Source organism: Narcine bancroftii, chromosome 9 (genome assembly GCF_036971445.1).
Source record: "Narcine bancroftii isolate sNarBan1 chromosome 9, sNarBan1.hap1, whole genome shotgun sequence".
Classification (NCBI taxonomy): domain Eukaryota; kingdom Metazoa; phylum Chordata; class Chondrichthyes; order Torpediniformes; family Narcinidae; genus Narcine; species Narcine bancroftii.
Window position 1 is genome coordinate 5,410,450 of NC_091477.1, and position 24,602 is coordinate 5,435,051.

At 41.5% G+C, this 24,602-nt stretch overlaps 1 protein-coding gene across 1 annotated transcript in view; it reads right to left on the minus strand.

Annotated features, from left to right (window-relative positions):
• The window catches only part of LOC138743157 (protein diaphanous homolog 1-like), a 265,923-nt gene that overhangs the window by 19,445 nt on the left and 221,876 nt on the right, over positions 1-24,602 (minus strand). Inside the window, exon 27 of the mRNA XM_069898066.1 lies at positions 8,866-8,955. Coding sequence (XP_069754167.1) covers positions 8,866-8,955 — 90 coding nt within the window. The remainder of the gene's footprint in view (positions 1-8,865; positions 8,956-24,602) is intronic.

Sequence of the window (24,602 nt, forward strand, 5' to 3'; positions counted from 1 at the left end):
CGCTGAGTATTTTAAGCACTTGTAAATAGTTTTGATTAAACTGACTATCTAACATTGTCTATGGAATTAGCACATTCTCCCGGCGTCTGTGTGGATTTTCTCAAAGCACTCCAGCTTCCCCCATGTTCCAAAGACGTATAGGATTAATTGGTTAATCAGTTAGTCCAACACTGTTAGCGCCAGCAATCGGGCCAAGGGTTCAAATCCTGCGCTGTCTGTAAGGAATTTGTACATTTTTCCTGTGTCTGCATGGGTTTTCCCCAGGGGCTCTGGTTTCCTCCCATCCTTCAAAATGTATGGGGTATAGGTCAATAGGGTATAATTGGGTGGTGCAGGCTTGTGGGCTGGAAGGGCCTGTTACTATACTGTGTCTTTAAATTAAAAATATTCTGTAGCTGAAGCAACTTTTGCCTGAACTGTTGTGTTCAGGGCATTTCTGTCTTCCAAATTTGTGGCTCGACGTATTTGAGTTATACAGGAACTGGATTGGATTATATTGAATTTAGTCTGATACCCAGTGAATGGAGGCTAGTTATAAGACTTGGCGTGAGTGGCATGTACAATCACAATGTTCTGTGGTGCAATATAAATCAAGGTTATGTTCTGTGGGTATCTGTCTGTCCTGACCCTCCTACAAAAGCTTTCCATTTGGTTGGCTGCAGGCACATGTTTTAGGTTTCAATTTGTGTTGTACTACTGTTCATTGTTCTCATATTGTGTAATTTCTTATTCCATAAAGACAAGTGAACAAACCAATTGCAATGTCAATAAGAGTCTTGCCAAGAGCACAGAATTTCCTATCACCAGATAGATTCATGGAGAGAATCTGCAAAGAAACAGGCCCCTCCACTGATTCTGGCTGAACATAAAACTCTGCAGCACCGTACAGGCTCTTTGGCCCTCAATGTGCTATCAACCCCCCATTTACACAGACCTGACATTGATATCATTCTTTATTCACACCATTTACTCCTTCCAGATCCTTCTTTATACCTATGGCAATTTACAGCAGCCATTACTAACCTGTGCATCCTTGGGATGTGGGAGAAAACTGGAGGTAACCTATGCAGTCACAGAGACAATGTGCAAACTCCACACAGACAATCCCCAAGGTCAGGATTGAACCAAGCTCTCTGGCACTGTCAGGCAGCGTTTTTTCCAGCTGCGTCATTAATCTGCCGTAAATGTTATGTTGGTTGAAATGTTGTTCAGGTCTATAATGTCTATTGCTTTCCCAGCTGAATAATGACTCCTCATTGGTGCTCAATTCCAATATCAGCATTGATACATATCCACTGTGGTCCAATCCTAAAAGTCAATACAATACAATGCAAGGTCCACCAATCTATACAAAAGGTCCAGCATCTACTTGTTATCTACTGTGCTAAGGATTTCAGTAAACCTCTGGACCAGCTATTCTCAACGTGCTATGCACCACCATTTCTTCTTCTTCTTTGGCTTGGCTTCGCGGATGAAGATTTATGGAGGGGTAATGTCCACGTCAGCTGCAGGCTCGTTTGTGGCTGACAAGTCCGATGCGGGACAGGCAGACACGATTGCAGCGGTTGCAGGGGAAAATTGGTTGGTTGGGGTTGGGTGTTGGGTTTTTCCTCCTTTGTCTTTTGTCAGTGAGGTGGGCTCTGCAGTCTTCTTCAAAGGAGGTTGCTGCCTGCCAAACTGTGAGGCGCCAAGATGCTTGGTTTGAGGTGATATCAGCCCACTGGCGGTGGTCAATGTGGCAGGCACCAAGAGATTTCTTTAGGCAGTCCTTGTACCTCTTCTTTGGTGCACCTCTGTCACGGTGGCCAGTGGAGAGCTCGCCATATAACACGATCTTGGGAAGGCGATGGTCCTCCATTCTGGAGATGTGACCTACCCAGCACAGTTGGATCTTCAGCAGCGTGGATTCGATGCTGTCGGCCTCTGCCATCTCGAGTACTTCGATGTTAGGGATGAAGTCGCTCCAATGAATGTTGAGGATGGAGCGAAGACAACGGTGGTGGAAGCGTTCTAGGAGCCGTAGGTGATGCCGGTAGAGGACCCTTGATTCGGAGCCGAACAGAAGTGTGGGTATGACAATGGCTCTGTATACGCTAATCTTTGTGAGGTTTTTCAGTTGGTTGTTTTTCCAGACTCTTTTGTGTAGTCTTCCAAAGGCGCTATTTGCCTTGGCGAGTCTGTTTATCTCGTTGTCGATCCTTGCATCCGATGAAATGGTGCAGCCGAGATAGGTAAACTGGTTGACCGTTTTGAGTTTTGTGTGCCCCCCCACATCTCCATCGGGCACAAAAGCACCATTTACATCTAAGTAAAAGCTGTATTCTCACCTCATCTAACATGAATATTATGATGTTTTATGCAGTCAGGAGAAGTATGGAAAAAAACCAAGACTTGACTGCTTCACAGGGAAAGGGGCCCATGTTTGTTGATGTATCGAATAACCAGACAACACAAAACGGCAACCCCTGATGAATGCTTTACTGTTAAATTCAACAACACAATATATAACAGAAGCCCCTGAAAATGGCATCTGCCACCAACCAAGCTCCATCTCCTTTTTCAACTAGCGCGCTTTGTGGGGACTCACGCATGCGCAATAACATCGTAGTAAGTACAGTGGCTGCAGCGGGTGTGGTTGTCTACAGCCCATAAGCATTGAGCAGAGTCCTGGGGGTGGGGTGGGGGGGGGGCTATAGCTGAAGAAAGGTTGAGAATGGCTACTCTAGATCTTAGCATTCAATCACATCAGCTCAACCAAGATGGGGGAAATAAAATTTAAAACCAAGCCAATTGACAACAATTACAATTGGAATGGTTTTATGTTTGGACAAAGTCAAATGCATCTTGGAAAATTATCTCACATTAGGTGAGAGAAACCAGAACATTTAATCAAATTATTTAAAACTCATCGCATCATTTTATTACTACAAGTACATAGTGAACTTTTCTAACGCATGATCAGTATGCATGACCGTTTTTGTCCATGAGTACTACCTGACCCACTGAGTTCTGCTTGCAACTCTTTGATTGCTTAAGATTCCAGCATCTGCAGTTTTAGTGTTTCTCTGTGATCTCCTTGATCATAAAGCCTTGTGCAGCTGACACAATAGCTTGATAACTAACAAAAGTTTGCTCTTCAGAAATACTATCCCAAACTGCCACGGAAAAATGTGCTTTGCAATGCATTTTGATCAGCGTACTGAGTGGACAAAAGTGTTCTGAAAACTGGCATAATGTGCATTTTAATATATTTTCCTGTTCAGCCTCTCCTGCCTGTAGAACGCCTGGATGAACTTGTACATAATGAGGTTAGTTCATCTAAAGGCAACACAATTCAAGTGGCAGAAAACAAAACAATGCTACAAATGCTTAGCCAAGCAGCATTTATGGTGAGTGAAACAGACTTGATATTTCATTCTGATGATCTTTCACCTGCATTTTGGTACCAGGGCCATACCAGACATTTGACCTTCAATAGACTGCTCCACCACAGGATTGGGCACCAAAGAAAACCTGCTGCTGACCAATCCCCAAGAGTATGCTCAGTTAATGCTGACTGGGTAGAGATCATAGAAGAAACCAAGTTGTTTTTTTCCCCCTGAGAATAGAATCTCTAGGATATTGTGTGGAATGGAGTGTTTGAACATTGAGAAGACAGGCTTTCTTTGCTTGGAGTAGAAAAGGTCGAAGAGAGACCTGACTGAGGTGAACAAAACTCTGAGCTGCATCGATGGGTTTATCACTTACTGCTCTTCCTCCACACCAGTTTTAATGAAAAGAGTAGAGATTTCGAGGGGATTTGTGGGAAGATTTTTTTCACCTCCTGGGTCATTGAAATCTGGAATGCACTGCCTGAGGAAGAAAGTACTTTTACAACATTTAAGAATTATTTAGATGAGCACTTCAAATATGATTGTGTAGCAGACCAAGTGTCATGTGTGGGAAAACTTCAATCAAACTTCTAAACTTCATGCAGCCTAACCAGCTCAGTCATTATCTTAAGGTTATTTTGGTCTGCACCTTTATAAGATCTGTTGCAAACAATCTCTGTTGGTGAGACGTGGAGGCATTTGGAATTGATCCTGACTGATGGGAAACACTGATAAATTCCTGGAACATCTCGTGAGTAACTCATCCAAGTCAGGACAAACTTGCATTTCATCTGGCATGAAAGATCAAACCAGGAATTTGCTCTGCAGGTCTCACAAATCCCAGATGAAACTACTGTCTATGGGACATGCAAATTTCTCCACTGTAAAGAAAAGGATTTAAAAGTGACTGAAAACATAAGTTAACTTTTATGCAAGTAGTTAGTGGATTCAGTGGTATTTGCGGCAATGAATGGATTCAGTTTAAAAATGAAGGCAAAGGAAATTTAAGGGAATGAGAAGAGGAGGAAAAATAACTAGCATTTTAGAGGCTTCAAGACAGACAAATGATTATGAAAGGAACAGTGAGACATCCATCATGTTCTAGCAGCAGAGTTTTAGTTTAATTAACATACCAGTTTTGTTGCAGACACTAGCCCAAGGGCCAGTTCCTCTTCTGCACTGCACAGTTTTTTTTAAAAAATTAGACATACAGCACAGTAACAGGGCTCTTTTGGCCCACGAGCTTGCACCACTCAATTGATCTACAGCCCCCGGTCCATTTTTGAAATGTGGGGGCTCCTGGGGAAAACTCACGTAGACACGACGAGAATGTAGAAACTTCTTACAGAGAGTGCGGGATTTGAACCCTGGTCCCGATCACTGTTGTGGTAACAGCATGGCGCTAACTGCTACCTCAACCAAGCCACCCCAATCTGAACATGAATGTGGAAAGCACAGTCACATTCAACACACACACACACACACTGCTTTGATTTATTTTGCTGGAACAAATTGTAAAAAGAAAAATCAATGCAATCTCTTCAAAATGCAAGTAGAGAGAGGTTCTCGAACCTTCTAACACCAATGAAGAGGATTACAGCCTGTCGCTGATTTTGGAAGTACCCGGAGGAAATGAATTAAGTGCTTTGGCATCATAGCACTGAAGCAAACTGGTTTAAGTGTAGCATTGATCCTGCTGGGGAACAGTGGGAGTATTTAGGGGAACAAGTCTCATCATGTTGTTTTCCAGAAGTACATTCAGAATCCTGCAGCTAATGTTTCATATTATTAGAATACATAAAATGTAACTAATTCACGCCTGCAAGCCATCCATACATATGGCATTCTCACAGAAAATCTGATTTGATAATTGTCACGCAGCTGAATCCGAGGCAGGACATTTTCATTATAATCTCAATGTCAGAGGCGCAGCGACAAATCCATCATTATTATTTATTTTACTGCTGCCTAAAAGCTTTTCATAGACTTAGTTCCTGTACTATTTATACGCCTTGCTCATGATCCAGCTGTCTTCCCCCAGTTACAGTCCATTGTAAGAGCACAACAGTCCAGTGAGAAAGTCGCCAGTCCACATGTCTTGAACACTCTCTCAACTCATCACGTCATTGTGGTTCAGGGAAGAATCTATTAAAGAAATACTGTGCATAACGGGTTACTAACATGAAGAAAATGTGGAAAAGAATAAGCCCGTTAATCTTTTAGCTGATTAATGTGCTTACTTAAAAATCAAATCAAGACACACATGATCTAATATAGCCATTCACCAACCTGTAGCATTTGTTCTACTCTCAAAATTCTGGAGTCTTTTTTTTAATTGATGTCATCCTAAAAAAAAATGAAGCCTATTTCCATTGTTGAACAGAAGTTCACTGTTCACTCAGCAGCACATTTCAGTCAGCCTTAAGCACATACATTTCATGATTTATTTAATAACAGTGCAAGAATCAGGAATCCATTTTAAACACTGAGCCGCACTATCTTTCTCTATGGAAATTAACCAGTCACACTCAAAGCTCTTTCCCGACAGACTGTCTAAAATTAGATAGGACATGATAACATGCCCATCAGGCCCACAAAACTGTGCTGTCCGAATTCACCAATTAACCTACAAACTCTGTTTTTTGAAAGATGGAGGCAACTGGAGCAACCAGAGAAAATGCATGAGGTCAGTCATGGTGGGCGGGGGGGGGTGGGGGAATATACAAAATTCTTTCAGTTAGCACCACATCTATGAGACTGAATACAATATATTCGCCAAACACATATGTAAAAATACCCCTGGCTCATTTATTCGTGCTGAAGTTTGGGCAGGACAGTTAGCTTAGCGGTTAGCGCAACGCTGTTACAGCGCCAGCGATCAGCACTGGAGTTCAAATCCAGTACTGTAAGGAATTTGTAAGAAACTGTGTCTGTGTGGGTCTTCCCCTGGGGCTCCGGTTTCCTCTCACCATTTGAAACATACCCAGGGTAGGAGGTAAACTGGGTGTAAGTGGACAGTGTGGGCTTGTGGACCGAAAGGGCTCGTTACCGTGCTGTACGTCTAAATTTTAAAAAAATTCTTCAAGGTCAGGAAACTCCTACCCTGCCTTTATTCCACATTATTTGGTGATTCATTCTTCTTTGGCTTGGCTTCGTGGACGAAGATTTATGGAGGGGTAATGTCCACGTCAGCTGCAGGTTCGTTTGTGGCTGACAAGTCCGATGCGGGACAGGCGGACACGTCTGTATAATAGTCCATCAGCCATTTCACTGACTGACAAAATAGACCCATTATATTTTTCACTGGCATCACTGCTCCTTCATCACAAAATAAAGAGCTGTGTCAGTTCTAACATTTCCATGGCTGAGTACCAAGTTTGTCCTGACTTGGATGAGTTACTCACGAGATGTCCAGGCTTTCCCCGCCACATTCCAGATTAATGGTAAATGCAAAATACTGAAGCTAACTTCAAGAGTAGCTTAGATTTCAGAATATTCAAAATTACTGATTTGATGCACTGACAAATTTAAAAAGTGTTTCACCAAACAAAGCTTCTAATTTTCCTCCACCAGTACAGTAATTTATGAAAGAATACAAATTGATGATTGATGAATCCTGCAGCAAAACTTCCCAATTTGAAGAAACCGAGAATGTGCTTTGACAACAGCCTCTTCTGGGTCTTCAGCCACAGGTGGTTTACAGCCAATACACCATCTCAAGTATTGCCAGTTTTGCAATGGAGGAAATGCAAGAGCCCATTTGTACACAGCAAGCTGGAGCACACAGCAGAGAGATTTTGAACTGATTGTGAGACATATATTGGGCAGGGCACCATGTTTTTGTTTCCTGAGAAAGGGTCATGTGATCTATTCAGCCAACTGTGACTTTGCTTCGTATTTCACCTGAGAAGCATCACCTTCATCATTCGCTCAGGTAAAGAGTTGGGCTTGGTCCCAGTATTCTTGAAGAGCTACCACAGAGCAATGGCCGTTGTTACATTTGTAATGCACTCTTAACGTAAATACGTTAATTTCTCAAAATAAAGTAAATATTTAACCACAATGTGGTTCCAGAGATGGAGTGAACCGACATTGCTGTGCTTAATATTTTTAAGAAAGAAGTGTGAAACATGGTGGCAAACCAGGGAGGGACTCAGCGACTGAGGGACCCACATAGGCTGTGGGCTGCCAAAGTCTGGCTCATGGGAACAAGGCATCTGAGCCAGGATTTAAGAGGGTGCTGAGGGCTAGATGGGCTCCTGAAGGACCTCGGGCACTGAAGGCTGCCTGATGACATTAAAGGTTTGGATCTGGAGCTTGGGATACCAATGAATCAAACAGGAGTCTGTGCAGCTGCTAGAAGTCTGGAGGCAGATCCATGAACACAGACTCTGAAAGGATACTCTTTTGCTTCTCTTTCATACTGCAAGGGGTGCAGGACATTAAGGGTGATTCTTTGTCTGCCTTATGGCAGGCAGAAGGCAATTTTGTGTAATATTACATGATAATGAAGGAATCTTGAAACTGGCATTGTTCAAATAGGATAATTGATGGACCTTTGAAACCTCTGACTCCAATACCTCAAGTTTTCAAGATAAATCTGAAATTATGCTCAAAGATAAATACGTTGGGGTCTGTAAACTGGAGAAATCAAAATACAATTGATATAATGAGGTCACAGTAATTATTTGGCAATTTAAAGTCTTTAAAATGATTAAAATATTCAAGGGAAAAATAAGCTATTTCCTTTCACAACATTATAATTACTGTCTCTCTGTTAAAGGGTGATATCTTACTTCATGAAGCTACACGAGGGATGAGGGCAGGGTGGAATTTCATCGAACAGAGGGAAGAAATCCTTGGGCAATCTCAAGCCAAACTCCATTTTTCCCATACACTCAGAAAATTGAAGGTTGCAAGGATGAGCAATAAAATTGGAGTAAAGCTAACAATCCTAACACTGAATTGTGAAGTGGCCTCAAAGAGTCTTGTTTCAAAAGCGATGGAAATCTGGAGCACCTACCTCAAAGTGAGAATTTCAAAAGTGAGATTAGAAGATGATTGTAAGGTAATAATATCAAGGCTCAGTGGGTCTGAGCAATGTGCATCTAAACCAATCAACTGGAATTGGACTGAATGGGCAAGAGGCTTGAGGAGCTGAATCTAACTCTAAACTATTCAAGATCAGAGCCCAAAATGCAACATGATTTTAAAAAAAATTCCACAGGAAACGTGGAAAATGGTAGTGCTCTTACACCAATAAACACAAATATAGTGTGCAGAATTAGCTTTTCACATCAGCAACAGGGAGAATGACACTCTTTTCCCATTTCTGGTCAATACTCTGCTGGGAAGACATGGCCGAATGAAATTTCAGACAATATTTCAAATAATTCTTTTGAATTGATTAATTATGGTTTAAGATCTCTTAAAAAAATGGGCAAACCTTTTTATCATAAATTGCATGGATATAAAATGAATGTCTTGTCCTTACCAGCCTGGCGTGGACCCCTCTTTCGTCTGAAGGCAGCTCCTGATTGAAGGGCTTCCATGAGGCTATCCATCACACCGGTCTCATCACCCTCTGTGCACAGAACAAAAATGAGAATCAGATGCCTGGCAAAAATATGTACTGCAATACTTAAAAAAATGTGAAGCCAACAAACCAATTTAAGATAAAATAAATTAAAAAACAAAGCTGCAGAAACTCAACATGTCAAGCACTGTCCTTTATGTAGCAAAGGTAAAATATATAATCAACATTTTGGGTTGAGCAAGTTATGGAAAAATGACAGTAGGCATCCAAACAAAAGAATGGGGGGGGGAGCAGGGGATGATAGGTGGAGAAGGGAAGGAGGGGCAGCAAAGAACAAGGGGGACAGCAACTAGAAAGGGGGAGAGGAAGGGGGAGGGGGAAGAGGGGGAGAGGGGAGTGGGAAGAGGAGAGCAGGCTAGCAGAAACTAGAAAATTTGATGTTAATGGCACCTGGCTGGAGAGTGCCCAGATAGAAAATCAGGTATTGTTCCTCCAATTTGCAGGTGGTCCTGGTGGGACTGTACATAAGGAAGGCCATGGCAGACATGGGAGTGTGACAGAGAACTGAAATGGTTGTCTACTGGCAGGCTCTGTCACTGGAGCTGATGGAGCGAAGGTGCTCAGCAAAGCCGTCTCCCAATCTATGCCCAGTCTCTCTGATGGAGAGAAGGCCACCAGGGGAGCACAGGATACAGTAAATCAGTCCTGTGGGTACACATGCAAACTGTTGCTTCACTTGAAAGACCTGTTTGGGGCCTTGGACCGTGGTGAGAGAGGAGGGTTGTGTGCAAGTGTTGCACCTCCTGCCACCACAAGGGAAGGCGCCAGGGAGGGATGAGTGCACAAGGGAGTCACAGAGGGAGCGGTCCCTAAGGAAGGAAGAGAGGGGAGGAGAGAGAAAGATGTGTGTGGTAGTGGGATCCTGTTGTAAGTGGCGGAAATTCCGGAGGATAATGTGTTGGATACAGGGACTGGTAGGTTGGTAGGTGAAGATAAGGGGGATTCTATGTTTGCTGTGTCTGGGGGCAGAGGGGGTCATGACGGCCTTTTAAAAGAGCCAAACATAATACAATTAAAATATTATAATAACATTTGCTAGTAAGGTGCTGAGTAAGTAAATATAGTTTTATCATACAGGACACACAATTGACATTACCTTTCAACACATTATTCATTTTAATACTTTTAGAGTCAGGCAGTTGTTAGATCAGAAGTAAGTCCTATGCCCACCATGTCCATGACAACATATTTTCTTAACTACTCATCCAATTTTGGATATGAGGTAAACATCCTAATATGGCTTGTCTATTAAAGTGCCTGCCTAAATGCCTATTAACTAAGTGACTATAACATTCAGCATTTTTATACACATTTCTGGAAATCAGAACAGATTCAAATAATATTACTTAGTTGCATGAACCACGAGCAAAGTGAAAATTTGTATATTTGACCATCTGTACCTGCCAGAAACATCTGAAGTATCTATGATGTTCTTTCAAGGAAAATATATCAGACAAAAAAAGCCATGGAGAAAACTTGGTAATAATAGTAAAATTCAGAGATCAATTGTCATTTGAAGTGAACTTTGTGACTTTATATTGTCAAATGTTGATCAATGTCCGGTGCATTCCTGGTGCAGTTTTATTTCCGATTTGATATTTGCCTCTGGTGGACTACATCATCACAAGGGTACAGAAATTAATCAGCTCTGATAAATGGTGAAAGAGTGTTTAAACCTGAAAGTTTGCACCTTCATTGGAAAAGCTGGAAAGACAAAAAAATGCAATTTCCAAAATAACCAGTTTTATGTCTGCTGCACTGTCAGGAGTAATTGCTCACCAGTTTAAAAAAAAAGCCAAGCTATACTCTGTGTGAAGACTCTGTCAAATGCAGCAAGAGTCCTGAAACAGCACTCAAATCCTTACTCAGATACGTTCACCTTTAAACCATTTGAACAATAGAGTATCAACTTGCTACTGGGGTTGCATGCTGAATGTTATAGGGTCAAGATCCCTTTTAAGTCTGAAGCATTTGTGTTGTAATGAACGTGTTTCTGCTTCAGTGGCAGATTTCTTGCTCTATTAGATTGTCCCTAAAAGCCATGTTCCATTTCTTGCCTGTATTTTGATCCAGGCTATCAGAACTAGAAAGGGAATTTTGTTGTTGCCCCTCCTGTGCTTGTAATCTGGTGATTAAATATGGAAGCAAATCTGTTTTGTGTTCCAAACATCAATGATTTCACCTTTTTAATCTCTGGGGCAACAGCAGTATTCTAATAAATAGAAGCCAAAAAGACAATGCTATGGATTTAATGTGAATAAAGGAATGCTCCATATCCCTTCCAGTAACCAGATTGGCAGCACATTTTCAACAGCAATTGAGAAAGTTGTTTCCATGGAGGATTACCCAGTCTCAATGGTGCCATCCATCTGTCAACTGTCCCTTTCCACACTGTGCAGGTGTCACAGTGATAATGGATGCAAACAACAATCAGAAGGTGTCCAACAATTACAAATCTGTCCTTATAACCCAGGTGTGAATTGGTTTTAAACAACGGCTTACTCAGATTGTGAAGGTAAAATCAAATTAAAACAGCTGCTGTGCTCGTCTGTGGTACTCCGTTTCATTGCACCGCTTCTGTTAATCATGGCAGCCTCAATTTTGAAATATGCTGCAAATAGATTCAACAAGCCAAAACATATTTGTGCGCAGGATTAGACCTGCCAACTCCAGGTTTGAAAGCAAAAAAAGTATCGGGCAATCAATTTTCTACTCTTGATATACCCATCCCAGTTGTAAACATATTGTCATCAATGCATCTAGCAAAGTTGTTAATGTGAAGCTATGACAGGACTAGCAACCCGGGTTCGAATCCTCCGCTGTCTGTGAGGAGTTTGCATGTTCTCCCCATCTCTGTTTGGGCTTTCCCAGGGTGCTCTTTCCTTCCACCTTTCAAAACATACAGGGTTGAAGGTTAATATGGGTGTAATTGGATGGCATGGGTTTCATGGCCAGAATCAATGTTTACTGTGTTATACATAAAATAAAAATATAAATGAGGAGAAAGCAAGGAAGGATAAAGTTATCTTATACTCTTAAGCTTAATAATTTGCAGCTCCTGTCGGAATATGTACTTTTATAATGTCAGTTGAGGCAAATTTATAGAATAATTACAGCAAGGACATTAAACCAAATGAGCCCATAGCAGCTCCGATCCTAACTATCTTATTTCCCTGCTCTTTTCTCATGGCTCTGCAAATTATTCTATCTGACATCTGACAAATTCCCTTGTGAAAGTACTTATTGATTCCGTTTCTACCACCATGACAGGCATTTACTTTTAGATCATGGCTATTCTGAGTGAAACAAAGACATTTCTTGCATCTTCCTTGGATCCTTTGCTCTGATTTAAAGTGCTTTGGCGTGGAACCATCTGCTAATGGAAATGGCTTCCCTCCATCTACTTTGTTTAAACTAGACAAATATTTACACCTATCAACTTTTATCCTCTAACAATAACAACCTAAACATGAAGCTGAAATCCTTCACTAATGTTGCCAATTTCCATGGGTGAATAATCCGCTAAAACCTCTTTACCTTGCAAATTATTTTGTTGCAGAGAGGACATGGTCGCTTCAGTGTCACATTCTAAACTTTGAAACTTCTTATCAATCTATGCAGATGGAAGAACCCCAAGTCTTTGATAGTAGTTGAAGGTAGAAGCTCACCACCACCTTCTGAAGGATAATTAAGAGTGGGCATTGCTGGCCTTTTTGTTGCTGCCTACAATAAGGTCACCAAAAAGCTTCAGGAACATACAAACTGAAAGGGTGGCATATTAAGATTTCATGACTCAAGATTCAATTTATTGTTATGTAATAAACAGTGCAATATTACGGGGAATTTGCTTAAGCCTTTCATAAGGCAGACAGATTCGCCATCAGCAGAAATTGCCTGAAGCGCCTCTTATAGTCAGAGAAAGAGAAGCAAAAGAGAGTGTCGTTCCCCCCCCTTCAGTCACTGAGTGTCCGTGGATTCGCTTCCAGCGCTTCTGCAGCCACACAGAGTCCAGTGCAAACCATCAGTAGCCCGAGCTCCTGCTCCATACCTCTGACCAGATCAAGAACTCTTCAGCACCCTTAGCACCCTCTCACATCCCAGTTCTGATACATGGTACTCCCCTCGACCGCTGTCACCAACAGCCAAGATGGGTTCCTCGCCTTGAGTCACCAATAGTCTGCCGCCTGTGGGTTCTCCAGCCTCAAACCTTCTCTTTGGTCCACTGCCGTGGTCACCACCTCGTGGGTTCTCTCCTCTGCTTCTACTCAAACAAGGGGTGGTCTCCCTGTTTTCCCATGCATTGCGCCAGTCCTCCGCTCCCTTGGAGTCGGCAATCCCTCATGACTGCTGCCAATCACAGCTGCCACCATTTTGGGCTCAGACCCCATTATCGCAGAATTTTACATCGACTCCATTTCTTTCTTTGGCTTGGCTTCGCGGACGAAGATTTATAAAGGGGTAATGTCCATGTCAGCTGCAGGCTCGTTTGTGGCTGACAAGTCCGATGCGGGACAGGCAGACACGGTTGCAGCGGTTGCAAGGGAAAATTAGTTGGTTGGGGTTGGGTGTTGGGTTTTTCCTCCTTTGTCTTTTGACAGTGAGGTGGGCTCTGCGGTCTTCTTCAGAGGAGGTTGCTGCCCACTGAACTGTGAGGCGCCAAGATGCACAGTTTGAGGCCATATCAGCCCACTGGCGATGGTCAATGGGGCAGGCACCAAGAGCTTTGTTTAGGCAGTCCTTGTACCTCTTCTTTGGTGCACCTCTGTCTCGGTGGCCAGTGGGGAGCTCGCCATATAACACGATCTTGGGAAGGCGATGGTCCTCCATTCTGGAGACGTGACCTACCCAGCGCAGTTTGATCTTCAGCAGTGTGGATTCAATGCTGTCGGCCTCTGCCATCTCGAGTACTTCGATGTTGGAGATGAAGTCACTCCAATGAATGTTGAGGATGGAGCGAAGACAACGCTGGTGGAAGCGTTCTAGGAGCCGTAGGTGATGCTGGTAAAGGACCCATGATTCGGAGCCGAACAGGAGTGTGGGTATGACAACGACTCCATTTACAAGCCATTTAAAGCCAGTACTGAGCCATTGGCAGTCGAACTGCGCAGTTGGACCCCATGGGAGCACCGTCACTCCACTCACCGCAGGTCCACAAAGTGCAGTAGTTCTGGCAGTGCCGTCATCTATACGGAACTTTAAAAGGTAATTAAATATGTACTTGAAGAGGAGAATGTGTACTTGAAGAGGAGAATGTGTACTTGAACGTGGGAATAAACTGGACAATTCTTTCACTTAGCCAGTGCATACATGACTCTATGCTGAATGCCTTTTCAACACAGGACTGGGTCTGACTGGCCTATGTTGTTGTACTCCATGTGAAGTGATTCGAAAGGGTGCAGAGGGCAAGAAGAGTGCCCTGAAGGGGCTCAGGTGCTGAAGGCTATTTGATTGGACCTTGAGCTCAAGTTGCCAATGGATGGAACAGGAGTATGAGTGGCTGCAGAGGCTGTGGAACCATTGGGGGAGAATCCATGGACACTCAGAGCCACTGAAGGGACTCTCTTTTGCTTCTTTTTCTTATTGTTCAGGGCGCCGGGCAATGATCATAGCGACTCTTTGTTTGTCTTACAGCTGAAAAAAGTTGAAGCATACCATGTATATTTCATTTTAATGTACTTTATGTGACAAAGGGACTTTGAAGTACATCTACAAAGTAGAGTATCAGTGACGACGATCAATCAGTACCTTACGAATATACAGTACATTTCCCCTTATCTGAAGTTCTGAATATCGAAAAGATCCATTCACCAAACTTTTTTTGCAGTGCCAAAAGGATGTCACAAGTTGAAAAAAATGTATCACTTGACTTGCTCATGTGGGGCTCTGACGTTCTGTTGGTGCCATTTTGATGACGGAGCTCTCGTGTGCTGTACAAAGATATCGTTGCAAATAACACCTTGGATGTCAGTGAAAAGAAAGAACAGAAAGTCAAGCTGTTGGCGAAACTGGAGAGTGGTGCAAGTGTGAGACGTGTTACAGAAGAGTATGATGTTGGAACTATTACAATCTATTCCGAAAGTGATGAAAGATAGAAAAACAATGCATAAAGGTAAACGTGAAGATCTTGAGCGTGTATTGATGGACTGGATCTGACAGCGTCGCAATGAACACATGCCATTTAACGGCTTGCTGATCATGAGGCAAGCAAAGCTCTGTCATAATGATCTGAAAAATGATTATTGTAAGCAGAGATCAAGTTTGTTTTTGGTACGTATGAAACATTATTTCATGCTCAAAAAGCTTGCCGTTGCTTTTTGTTGTTGTTTATCCCCCAATACAAGAATTCTGCTGATGCTCCTGAGCTTTCATAAAACCATTGTTCCATTAACCAAAAAAATACCAATAACCGAAAACTGTCTGGTCCCAAATGTTTCAGATACAGGGAAATGTACTGAACTGGTTCTATGTAAATCTGATCATTAAATGGGAGTAGCCAAGTGCCTGTGTTCACTTTGGAGTGGATGACCACTGTCAACATTGTCTACCCATTGGATTGGGCTGTTGCAATTCACGTGGTAATTCATCGCCATTTTCTCAAGGATGATTAAGCAATATGTGCTCCCCTTGTCAGTTACTGCCAGATCTTGAAAACATAATACAAAAGCTATTTTCCCACTAATAATTTGCTTGCACAACTTCATGTATTGTACCTCCTATCTTGATACCCTATTGTGTGGGACACTTATGGCTGCAGAGAGAGCAAGATTAAACAGATTAAATTTCAGTTTTGTTTGAAAAGGAATCAACTGCATTCCATAGTGGCATTTCCAGCTTAAGAAATTAGAAACATCAACACAGAAACAGGCCCCTTCAGCCCTTCTACTCTGTGATGAACTATTATTATGCCTCTGTACCCAATCCATAGCCCTTCATACCCCTCCTATCCATGTACATGTCCAAATTCTTCTTAAATGTTAAAATTGAGCCTATATTTGCCACTTCAGCTGGCAGCTCATTCCACACTCCCAATACTCTCTGAGCGAAGAAGTCTTTAATGTTTCCCCTAAACTTTTCCCCTTTCACCCTTAACCCATGTCCTCTGGTTTATATCTCACCTATCCTTAATGCAAAAAGCCTATTTACACCCCTCATAATTTTAAACAACTCAATCACATCTCCCCTCATTCTTCTACGCTCAGGGGAAAAAAAAAGTCCCACCCTGTTTAACCTTTCCCTGTAACTCAGTTTCAGAAGTTCGGGCAAAGTCTTAGTAAATCTTCTCTGCACTCTTTCTATCTTATTGATATCTTTCCTGTAGTTAGGTAACTAAAACTGCACACAATGCTCCATATTTGGCCTCACCAATGTCTTCTACAACTTTACCATAATATCCCAACTCCTATACTCAATACTTTGATTGGTGAAGACCAATATGTCAAAAGCTCTCTTCATAACCTGCGATGCCACCTTCAGGGAGTTATGTATCTGTATTGCCAGATCCCTCTGTTCTACCATGCTCCTCAGTGCCATACAATGTCTTTCTTGGTTTGTCCTTCCAAAATGCAACACCTCACATGTGTCTGGATTAAATTCCATTTGGCATTTTTCAGCCATTTTCCCAGGTGGTTCAGATCCCTCTGCAAGCTTTGAAATCCTTCTTCACTCCAATCTTAGGGTCATCTGCAAACTTACTGATCTAATTTTCCACATTATCATCCAGATCATTGATATTGCAAGTAGAAGTTAATTATTTCTTGGTGTCAAAAAGATCAAATAAAAATATTCCCAGTATTCTCATCATTTCAGTCTTCCAGAAACCAATTCAAATCCATCCAAAATTTTCTCTAACATTAAAACTATTTGACAGCAGAAATTCAATATCTAGAACCCATATAGAATTTATATGCAATCCATACAGAACACTCTGTATTCCCTGCTTGTGTTAATCATGGTTTATTTGATATCTATCAGGCTCAAGGCAGAGAGCGACTTGAGCACAGAAGTCTGGGGTGACCCTGAAGTGCAGCACTGATGGAATGATGCAGTGCCAGCGATGCTGGTTTTTAGATCAGACTTTAAAACACAGCTGCTTTCTCGGGTGTGGTGAAAGATCCTTTAGCGCCATCTTGCAAGGTTATAAACTCAAGAATCATGATCAGTATTTATTTCTTGACATCATTGAAACAGATTATCCGTCACTTTCATGCTGTTTGTTGAGGGGATTTACTGGGTGCAAATCAGCATGTTACAAAATGTCACAAAACTACTCCATTTGTTTTGAGATATCCAAAACACTACACAAAGGGTGGTATGGATAGTGTAGCAGTTAGCACAACTCTATTACAGCACTGGCGATCCAGGTTTGCATCCATTGGTGTCTGTAAGGAGTTTTTACGTTCTCCCCATGTCTACATGGGTTTTCTTCCACCCTTCAAGAACACACAGGAGTTGCAGGTGGGGGAGTGGGCCACGGGGGAAGCAAAGGGCCTGTTTCCGTGCTGTATGTTTAAATTTAAAAATAAAACAATGAGAAACTGGAAGGATTCAGGAATGGCAGCATTAATCCAATGTGCACACCATCCAGTTATTCACTCTGTTCGATTTCACTTTTCACACACTCCCACCCACCTCGAGTGGTCTCCATCTCTCCTGACTCACCTCTCTCAACTTATCTGTCCACTATCCTATTAAGTAGGCCATTACCCCACCCTTCCCCTCCCTTTATATATCCATCTCCCCTTCCAGCCTTAAATTTAAAAAAAGGATTGCTTTGAAACACCTTGCCCATTTAAAATAGTGTTTCCTGAATGTGAATTTGGCTTTCCTTTTAAAATGTCATTCCAGTATTCTCCAACCTTCAATATTTATAAATAGACAAAATGTAGTTACTAGGTTAAGCACCTCAATGATCGGTAATATATGTTCCAAAAATGTTAGAAGGTAGGCATGTGCACAAAGTAAAATGGTGGATTCCAGTTCTATTTGGTGGTTATACCATGATAACAAAGAAGTCATGCAATTACTTTGCTGTCAGGAATATTTCCTGAAAGAGTTTTATGGCCAGTAAATTGTTTTGAAAATAGATGTATTCTGGATGAGTGAGATTAGTCAGCAGGGATAGATCACACTAATTGCAGCCACCTTGCTAATCAGCAAAAAAATCCATCTTTATAAATCTGGTTAATGGCTCCTCACTCCCCCATAACTTATACGTGCAGAACATGACATAGCCCAGTCGATGCAAGCAAGAGCCAACCTCCCTTTAAAGACTCCCGGGGACTGTTCCTTAGCAACCACACTCAGCCGTGAAATGTGGAAGGGTTAGCAAAAGCAGCATTGTTAAAGATAGGCTGAAGCAAATACAAATTTTGCAGACCTAAATCATGTACTGTTTCCATTCAATCCAGCAGCAGAAAGCCCTGATGGCCTGCGTCATATTGCCAGATTACTGGGAAGCTTCAGTTTCAATAAACCAGTTACCCCACAGCTACAATTTGTTTTCTATAATTGTTCGTTCCACAGGAACTCCTTGCCACCTTATTGAATTGATTATTTTGCATGTGTGCTTAAATATTAGCAGCCATTTTGATGATGAGAAGACATCTCAGCAAAACTCTGCTTATCACACGTTCCAGCTGGTGTCACTGGATAACGGTGCAGAGTGGAATTTCCCTTACATCACGAGGCCCACTTAAAAACACTTTCTATTGGTTCAATCAGCTTACTGACATGACATGGAATCAGAGACCCATATAGTCCTCTGGCTCAATACTATTCAAAACAGACAAAATGGCGCACGAGAATAAATTCTCGAGTTGAAAACAGACCAGGATTTAATTCAAACAGATTGCAGCATTTTCTGCCAGACATTTTCATCCCCAGGGTTGACCTTGTGGAGGGATAAGCTGAATCGTCACAGTCTTTTTCCCAGGGAAGGGCAGTTCAAAACTATAAGGCATAAATTAAAGGTGAAGAGTGGGGTAAGAATTAAAAGGGAACTGAAGGGCCACATTTTCACATAGAGGATAGTCCATATATGAGCTGCTAAAGGGAGTGTTAAGAGTAGGAACAATTGTGACATTTGGACAGATACATGGATAAGTAAGGCTTAGAGGGAAAAGGGGAAAGCACGGGCAAGTGAATACAGCTCTGTTGGGCAACTGGGTTGGTGTGGATGAGTTGGCCGAAGGGCCTGTTTCTGTCCTTTGGAAGCCATGATCTAGCTTATGCTGTTACTATCCCTTCAAATGGCCACGAGGACTGCATAGTGGACTTGGTCACAGAGCCTCAAGGCTATAGTGACTCAAGTTCCACCCTGACCTCTGTGCAGTGTGTTTAGAATTTGCATGGTTGTCTGGTAACTGTGCCATTTCCATCGGGTTTACTCCCATGCTCCAAAGATGAGGGAGTAGGTAAATTGTTCCCACGTCTGCAGGTAAACGGTAGAATCTGGAGAATGTCGATGAGAATATAAGGAGAATTAAAATGGGAATAGTGCAACGATGTGTTTGATCATCAGTACAGATTTAACTGCCTATTGCCTTCCATGGATGCTGCTGAGTAATTTTTAAAAATTAGACATACAGCATGGTAACAGGCTACTCTGGTTCACAAATCTGCGCTGTGCAAATACCCCAATTAACCCCTGCACATTTTCAAAACCAGAACACCCAGAGGAAACCCATGCAGACATGGGGAGAATGTGCAAACTCCTTACAGACAGCGCCGGATTCGAACCCAGGTCCCTTTGCTGTAAATAGCATTAAGTCCCTTCCAACATTTTGCGTTGCTCCATTTTTCCAGCATCAGGGGTTTCGCTTGTTTACCTTATGATCTGAAATGTCTGTTGCAATGCTGAATTACTACCTAAAAGTCCTCTACATCCCACTCTTGCCCTGACGTGTCTGTCCACGGCCTCATGCACTGCCAACCAAGGCCACCCGTAAATTGGAGGAGCAACACATCATATTCGGTCTGGACATTCTCCAACAGCATGGCATTAATATGGAATTTTCCGATTTATGCTGGAACACTCCCCATTCTCCCTCTCTTCACTATCCCTCTGTCTTCTTTCCTCCAGCTCTCTACCCCCTTCCCTCTCAGATTACAAATCCTTCTCCCCTCACTTGTTCGGGAGCCTGCCTATATATATATATATATATATATGTATAGCGTGCTCTTTGACCTGCTGAGTTTCTTCAATCAGTATTTGCAGACTTTCATGGTTTACTTTTATGTTACAGTCTTCTTGATTACATATCAGTTTAATCTAGAATAATGAACTTTAAATCCAATCAAATGTGAACCTTTTACCTCACCTGACAACAACAGCCTCCAAGTCAATTTAATATGAATCTTACATCCATCTTGAGTTTTGCATTGAACAGGCACACTTATCCCAAATGTCTGTTCAAGTCAAAGTCAACACTGTGTCATGACCCTTTTTGAGAAAGGGTCCCAACGTGAAATGTTGACTGCCTATTTCTCTCCATAAATGGTACCTGTCCTGACGAGTACCTCCAGCTCCTCTTTCTTTGCTACAGATCATCTGTAGTTCTTGCTTTTCTCAAGTAGTGAAGAAACTATTAATGTTCAAGTAATAATCCCAAAGGTATGTTTCTCAAAACCTTCCTGCACTTTAACACTACAACTTTCATGAGCACCTTTCAGATCCTTTTACATGAGAACTTCTGGAATAGTGGAGAAAAATAAAATTAGAGTTGAAGCTAAAGATCAGATTGACCATAATCATACTGAATAGTAGCAAGAGACAAATTGCTGGAGGAACTCAGTGGGTTTAGGCAGCAACCATGACATGCAATAGATATTCAAAGTTTTGAGATGAAATGGTTCATCAGGAATAGCAAAAAAATGGGCAGAAATCTGAATAAAAGGATGGGGGGGGGCAGGTGGAGGAGCGCAGGATGTAAGGTAACAGGTGAATAGAGGTGGGGGAAAGAAATTAAGTCAGGTGGCATGAAGAAGAGGTTGAGGACTGGGAACGGTGCACTCTGATAAGGTAGGGAGCTGGAAGCAGAAAGGTTCTGGGTGATGAGCAGATAGAGAGGGTGAGGGAGGGGTAGGAGAAGGAAAAGAAGAGGAGGAATGGAGTTCAGCCTTCATTGCCTTGGCAATTCAAGCATTTGCTTGGATGCTCTGTGCATCTCTACCTCCATTACTCCTTAGGGCAGTGCATTACAAATTCAAACCACCCTTTGGGTAAAAGAAAGAGTGCTTTGAATCTGGAATGCTTACATTCACTGTAAAAATTTCCCATAATGTAAACCCATTCCTAAGTTTAGATGGATCTGATATGGGGAGTTTTCTACTAGCCACCCTGCCTGTGCCCTTCTCAACTGCATCACACCCCCCCATCCCTCCCTCCCCCCCCCCCCCCCAACCGAGTACTGGCTAGAAACATGACAGTAGAAAGCAGTACAGTATCTTTATGAAGGTCTCAAGCCTGAAGTGTTGGTTATGTATCTTTATATTTGCTATATAAAGTACACTGTTTGACCTGCATGACAGTAAAAGCTTACTCCACAATCAACTCATTGACAACTGAAATGATAAATGTTCCATCAGCCCTGACTGGAAAGCAGAGTAACATTGGCCCAGACCTGTTTCACAATGCACATCATCAATCGCTGGGAAATTTTCATTGCATAAATACCATTAACATGCTCCCTGTCACATTCTTCAGATTTCAAAATTGGAAGAGAGTTAAGACTGAATGAAAAGAGGATGAAATAAAGACTTGTGTCTGGACTTGCAAAATAGCTAAGTTTCAGACTCGCATCTGTGATACTGAAGCAGCAGCAAATAAAAGGCTTGGCAGTAGCTTTGTAAGATTATTGAGGATGAAAATGTACCATTACATGGATAGAATGGGGACATACCAGTCTTTTCACTAATTGAGAAAATCAAGAATAGACTGGTCAATAGTATATGAAGACTTAGTATAATCAAAACAATGAGATTATTGCCTCTGGTTGGTGAAATTATGATACAAAAGGTGCCAGACAGAATAAAAATTCTCTACTGCTCTGTTGAACCAGACAATAAATTGCTAAGAAATAAATTAGTAAAATGTATAAAAAGAAATGCATGCCTTAGATTTCTATTTTGTCTTTCTGGAGTTCCAAAAAGTGAGTCAATGCACAAAAGGGCTCCATAAATCACAATATAATACTGACAAAGTCATTGCCATCGAAGCTATTTTTAGGAAACATGTTGCAACAGTGTTGGGGACAACTCCCATCATATAACAATCAAGCTTAAAGTGTCTTGCGGTCATGACAGTTCAAAAGATAAATTCATGCCATTGTGTGCATGGAGATGATTAACATTTGTCAGAAATTTAACTGGATCAAAGGCTGGGTATCCTGTCATCCTAAAGTCCTTCCCTCATTGACATGCCTCGAATTAGTAGTGTGATGGAATACTCTTCACAGCTACAACATGCCAGAAGCTGGTTAACATTCAGAAGTTAATTTCAATTCTGATTAACAAACCCCCCCAATGTTCAGGATGTAGGGAGCATAGTTCTCCGTAATGCAAGGAAAGAGTGCGACCTCATAACTCATCTTGTAAGGACAGAGAAATAATGACATTATCTATGTCCTTATTAATTCAGCTCATACAATGCAGAGCTCAACAGAGTAACTGAAAATAATTCTGATAATCATTGTCTGAACATAAACATGCTAAAACAAAACAAAAAGCCATAAAAAGCAGAGATTTTTTTTAAAAATCTGCACAACTTCAAATACCATTCTGACTTCACCCACAGTGAATGCCTACACAAATTCCAGGATGTGCCCGCAACTTTGATCAGAAGAGTGATGAGAAGAGCCTTCTGCACTTTGGGGTACCATGAATAAGAGGTACAAAATGGCAATACCATACACCAGATTTTTTTTTAAAAATTGTCTTAATATATTCAATGCTAATGATTGAACTCTTCAGTGACATCAAAATTACACTGGATCCCAGTACCTGCAATAAAAGTCAGTAGAATAACATCAAATTGCCATGTAAATGTGATACAAAACACTTACTACAAACCATTTGACGAAACAATCACAAATGTCATTGCTGTCTAGACGGCCTGAAGCAATGGAATATTTAGAATATGTGTGGGATGAATCAACTTTATCATTGAAAAATCCCCTTGAAATTAAACTCTGGATTTAGAGGGCAAGTCACTTGCCATTTTGTTTTCAGACAACAACACCATTATCCCATCTGAATAATGAACTGTTCCTTGCTGAAACTGCAGCTGTGTGATTATGGATTCAATGTTTAGAGGATTAAAACAAAGTATGGCTAGCTGCCTTGAAAACAAATAGAAAAATTCTTTTTATTGGAGTGAGAGATTTTGAATCAAGTTTAACCTTCACGTTCCCTAATCAAACTTGTATTCCTTAATTTAAATGAAAATGGCAGAAAAGATATCACTAATGTTTAAAGCGTCGACTTCATTTCCTGTGCTTTTCGACGATGGTTAATGATTGGCTGCAACTTTCCCTTAATTTCTAGAACTGGCACCTGAAAGCACTCAAAACAGTACTACCAACATCTGCTGTAATATCATTCCTGGACTACATGAGGCGGTTCAGAAACAAATGACAAGCACTGTTAAATACTAATGCTATGATCAGAAACCAGTATCACTTTCAGGAATGGTCCTGTTGCTTCTTATGCTTTGATAAATGTGAACCTATCGAATTGATTTTTTTCAATGTAGTAATTGTACCTGCCCCTCGCATTTCCTTTGACAGCTTGCTCCACATATGAACCACACATGGTGTGAGAAAGTTCTCTCTCAGGTCTCTTTCAAATCTCCCCCCCTCCCCCCCTTTAAATCTCTGCCATCCAGTTTGAGGCTCTCCTACTCTGGGGGAAAAATGGTAAGTATTCACTTTTTCTATAATTCTATAAGATTACCTTCTTGTCTTCTTTGCTCCAGGAAAAAAATGTCTTGTCGATCCAACCTTTCCTTTTAACTCAAGCCCTCCAGTCTCATTCAAGCCCTCCAGCGTAAATGAAAACCACAAAAATAATTACTTTTATCTACACTGTAGATGAGAACCCCAAGCTGTTTGCCTTGTGTTGTTGATAAGTTTCTTATAATGTGAAGTCATTTTCAAAACTGAAGAAACAAATTCCATCAATCATGGGTTTTGCTACCTTGACTCAAAGATCCACAGACCCAAATGCTGGAAGGCTGATTATCTATAGAGTTAATGTTAAAAATGGAAATGCAACTAAATTGTATGGGGGGGGGGGGGGGTAGAGAGAAGGGGGTGGGGAACTACAGTTCAAAGCACTGTTAAAAAAATCGAAGGCTCTTAAAGTGGCAATTCCAATTATTCAAAGGATGTTGTACTGAGGTGCATGTGGGAAGGGTTTCAGAATATAAATTAATAGATTTTCCATAAATACTGATTAGTTTAAAAGAAAAAAAATCCAAAATGAAACATTTGTTTTCAATAAAATGAGATTTTATACTTCCAATCGGAGATTCCTCATATTGTAGATCCAACTGTCTCTGAGCACCCTCTTCCCTTCAACAATAGAACACTGACAGCAAAGCAAGGGAGAAATTAAATCCTGAAACTTGGAGATAAAAA